We start from the raw sequence: 3,841 nt of genomic DNA, 5'->3' as shown, positions 1-3,841 counted from the left end.
GATCAGCTTCATAAGAGCAAGAGGTCTATTGATTTTCATGTAATACAAGAAAATATTACATTTGCTTAATTGTTACACAGTGAGATCATTGAACAAGAAATCAAGTCTCTATTTAATACTGCAAGCAGCACAGAATTGCAGTAATCAATAGGGTAGTTTGTCAAAGATGTTCTCTAAGGAGGCTTGCCCATCACCGTATGGACAAGGAGTCACGTTGCCTGCATTTATCGAAAAACAGGTAAGCAAAGTCAGCAGTACACATTATCAGAAATCAAACAAGCTGCAGTGAGTGGAGGTGCAACTCCAATGAAGAGCTGTATTTATAGTCTGGTAATTAAAAACCATTTTATCAATCTCGCGTTGAGACTAAACCTTTACAGCAAGATATTGACGAGATCCACAGCAATGAATGAGCAGTATTTGACTTTAAACTTATGAGCTGCAGTTATTTAACTTTATCCAATACAGTGAAAATCAGTTCTAGAATAACACTAAGTCATTTTTATTATTAATGAGGCTTCTTATAATACTGTATCTTCATCTGTGAGACCCATTTAACTTGTATCAAGAATATTGGCCAAAATTAAATATAATAGCGTAAACGTTTCTCTGATTAAAGCATTATTTAGTGTTGCTTTTAGAAAACCGTATTGCTTCATTAAGCGGGAAACAGTTCCATTATCTGGAATTAAGTAAAAAAAAGTATTTAAATTACATTATACTGTAGCTTGATAATTTTTTTAGGAATAGTGATTACCCTCCAAAAACAGTACCTACTCATTTTACATTTATCTTCCTACTTATGAAAATTGGTATAATCAACTTACATCACCAGACTTGGGATTTAGAACAGACAGCATTATTTGCTGACATTAAAACTAAGCAACAGTAACACATCCCATACAGGTGTTTTTGTTGTTTGAGCTTATCATCTAATAATTCCATATTTTCCACTATCCAAATAATTCCCTAAAGCTTTTTCTCTCCCTAGGCTTCCAGCTGAGTTTACATCTTTCCATCACTGTATTTGCCTGCTCTCAACTACAGCTAAAGAAATCAATTGTTTCAGATGGTAATGAGGGTAGTATCCTTTTCATTCATATTATTTTAAAAGAAAATCAGCAAATTTTAAGTTAGTGTAGGGGACTAAATCTTTAGTCTTGTTACTTACCTATAAAGCAAACAAAAGACAAACAACATAATGAAGATATTTGGAATTCAAATAAATTGTAAAAAAAAAAAAAACAACCATAAAATGTATTTTAGATATTTTATTTAAATATCATTTGAAGAAATGAGATACAAGCAGCCATTTTTAACTTCTTGGGCATACTTTTCCAAAAAGCCTTCTGGGCAGTTGTGAAGAAGTCAGTGCCATGGATTCATTCAAACATTCTTGCAAATATGACAATTAATGTATTACAAAACATCTAGTCAGTCTAAATCTGAGCAGCTTAGCGTTTTCAGAGACATTCTGAGAAGTCTGATAGTCACAGTTTCCTTGCCCACACACTACAATTCAGTCCTATATGTTGGCACACTTATCTTTTTTAAATTATCAGAAGCTTGTTCAACAGTTCTAGTCACCGACTTATATAAATTATAACACCCTTAGAAATATTAGTTCTTTTCCTGAGGCTTCTACTTTTTCAACTTTAATAACCTCTACAAAAATAAACCTCTTATGACCAAAAAATTCCATGAAGCTTCCTGAGGACAACACGTTAAATAAAAGAATACACAGCAAAAAAAAAAAAAAAAAAAAAGAATTGCCTTCAGTTCTCTTTTAGTCACAGGGAGTAGGCATTTGTAGCAGCAGTAACATGAAAACCCACCAAATGACAGGTACTTGAGGGCATGATTTCAGTACATTGCGCCTTCATCTTCTTTATTTAGAAAATAAATAGTAACTGGGCCATGACTCGTATGAACAGTCTCTGTGACACTGACAAAGAACCAGGAGCCAATTCCATATAGTAAAGTTGGGATGCCTAAGAAAAAACAAAAACACGTTACACACAAAGATAAGAAGCCAGGAAAATTAAACCTGCCTATTAACAGTAAGGAATAATGGTTCAGAAATGAAAATAGAGGAAAAACATGCGTATTAAGGTGCCTTAAGATTTTGCCTTTACTGAAATGCTTACAAGTAGGTATCAGTACATGCTATGCTTCTTGCCTATCAAACACACAAGAATCAGAAAGCAGCTGAAGAAGAGCAGCAGTGCACAAGAATTAATGCAAAAAGAAAATGGGATGAAAGAAGTGAAACATGATCATGTATCCAGTTTGATTCCTGCTAATTTAAAAAAAATCCAGACACTCAAACATGAACTCTTGACATCCACTTAGTCGCTAACTCCCAATTTCACTGTGGATTGGGGCAGAAGTAGGAAGGAAAACAGGCAGCGACTTCATAGATCAACATGAAGCGGCTCTGGGGAAAAATGAGGTCAGTAGTCGAGACTACTGGCTCCAGCAAAACCAAAATGAGCAGAAAGGTGGATACGCAAAAAGTGCCATCATTTTTAGCACATTTTTAGCTGAATTATCCAACTACCACAGAGCAGACAGAAGAAGATAACTGGAGTTGGGTTTAGGCCCTGAATTCAGTAAGGGACAGAAACAATTTAAGGTGTTTAGTTACCTAAATGCTAAAGCTAGATTCTCAAAAGAGGGTGGTGAGTTGACTTTTTAGTCACACTTGCTAATTATTTAAACACACATGGTAGCTACAAGAGAGCAGATAAAAGGTCTGACTGCAGGGAGGGGAAGATAAAATCATATTAAAAGTTCTTATTGAATAAAATCAATTTCCATGGTTACATTTTCTCACTAAGACTAGAAGGATCAGAGAATGAGGGCTAGCAGACCTTACAAGCAGTAGATCACTGAAGACTTGTGAAGAACAATTTACTTTTAAATGAAACATGAAAAGAAAAAACTGATGGAAAGTTAAGCGCTGGCAGCGCCAGCGGCATGAAGAACTATATCCGCTGGCTAGGTTTTGAAGAGTAACATTTCAAAGCATACCTACACCGACTTTTAGATTACCGTCGATGCAGCAGCTGTCCCTACCAGGGCTCGTCCTGCAGCAGCCCGTTAGGACCGACCCTGTCCGACCGCCGGGGCTCACCGGGCACCCCCTCAGGCCTGAACCGCTTCTCTTCAGCCGAGCTCAGGGCTCCACCCGCGGTCCCACAACGCGGCTTTTCGGGGCCGAGGCGACCGGCACCGACTGACCCGACCCGCTCCAGCCGGGCTGAAGGCGGCTCCGTTCCCCTTCTCCCCGCGCCGGCTCCCCCCGGGCCGCCTGAGGTGCGGAGCGGCTCCGCCACCGGGCCCCGTCCCGTTCCCCTCGGCCCCAGGGGGGCGCCCCGGCCCCGCTCCCTACCCCTACCCCTCACGGGGAGCCGAGGGGAGGCCGCCGGTCCCGCGGCGCGACTCACCGGCGTTGAGGACCTTGAGGGCGGTGAAGGCGGCGTTCTGCAGCGCCAGGTCCTGCGGGGCGGCGCGGGAGCAGTGGTACTTGACGAAGGGGAAGCAGCCGGTGCGCAGCACGAGGTAGTTGGCGCCGTCCACCCGCCAGTTGAAGTGCGAGAGGCCGAACTGGTCGTTGCGCACCGCGCTGTACTTGACGCAGAACGAGGTCCAGTGGGGCAGGCCGCGCTGCCGCAGGTGCTGGCTCAGCACCTCCGAGGCGGGCGGGCGCGGCGGGGCCGCCCCCCGCCACAGCAGCGCCCCCACGGCCGCCTCGTGCAGCCACCTCAGCGCCCGCATCCCGCGGCGCCCCCAAACCCCCTTCCCTTCCCTTCCCTTCCCTTCCCTGCCGCGCCTGCGC

At 43.1% G+C, this 3,841-nt stretch overlaps 1 protein-coding gene across 1 annotated transcript; it reads right to left on the bottom strand.

Moving 5' to 3' along the window:
• Positions 1-1,256: 1,256 nt before the first annotated feature.
• C11H15orf61 (chromosome 11 C15orf61 homolog) lies at positions 1,257-3,841 on the bottom strand. Its single transcript, XM_035569426.2, has 2 exons — positions 3,450-3,841; positions 1,257-1,991 (listed from the first exon to the last, which is right to left on the bottom strand). Exons 1-2 carry the CDS (start codon positions 3,778-3,780, stop codon positions 1,864-1,866), a joined length of 459 nt encoding a protein of 152 aa, XP_035425319.1. The 5' UTR covers positions 3,781-3,841; the 3' UTR covers positions 1,257-1,863.

This window comes from Cygnus atratus, chromosome 11 (assembly GCF_013377495.2).
Source record: "Cygnus atratus isolate AKBS03 ecotype Queensland, Australia chromosome 11, CAtr_DNAZoo_HiC_assembly, whole genome shotgun sequence".
NCBI lineage: Eukaryota > Metazoa > Chordata > Aves > Anseriformes > Anatidae > Cygnus > Cygnus atratus.
The sequence above is the reverse complement of the archived record's forward strand: the minus strand, read 5'-3'. Positions and strand labels throughout refer to the sequence as shown.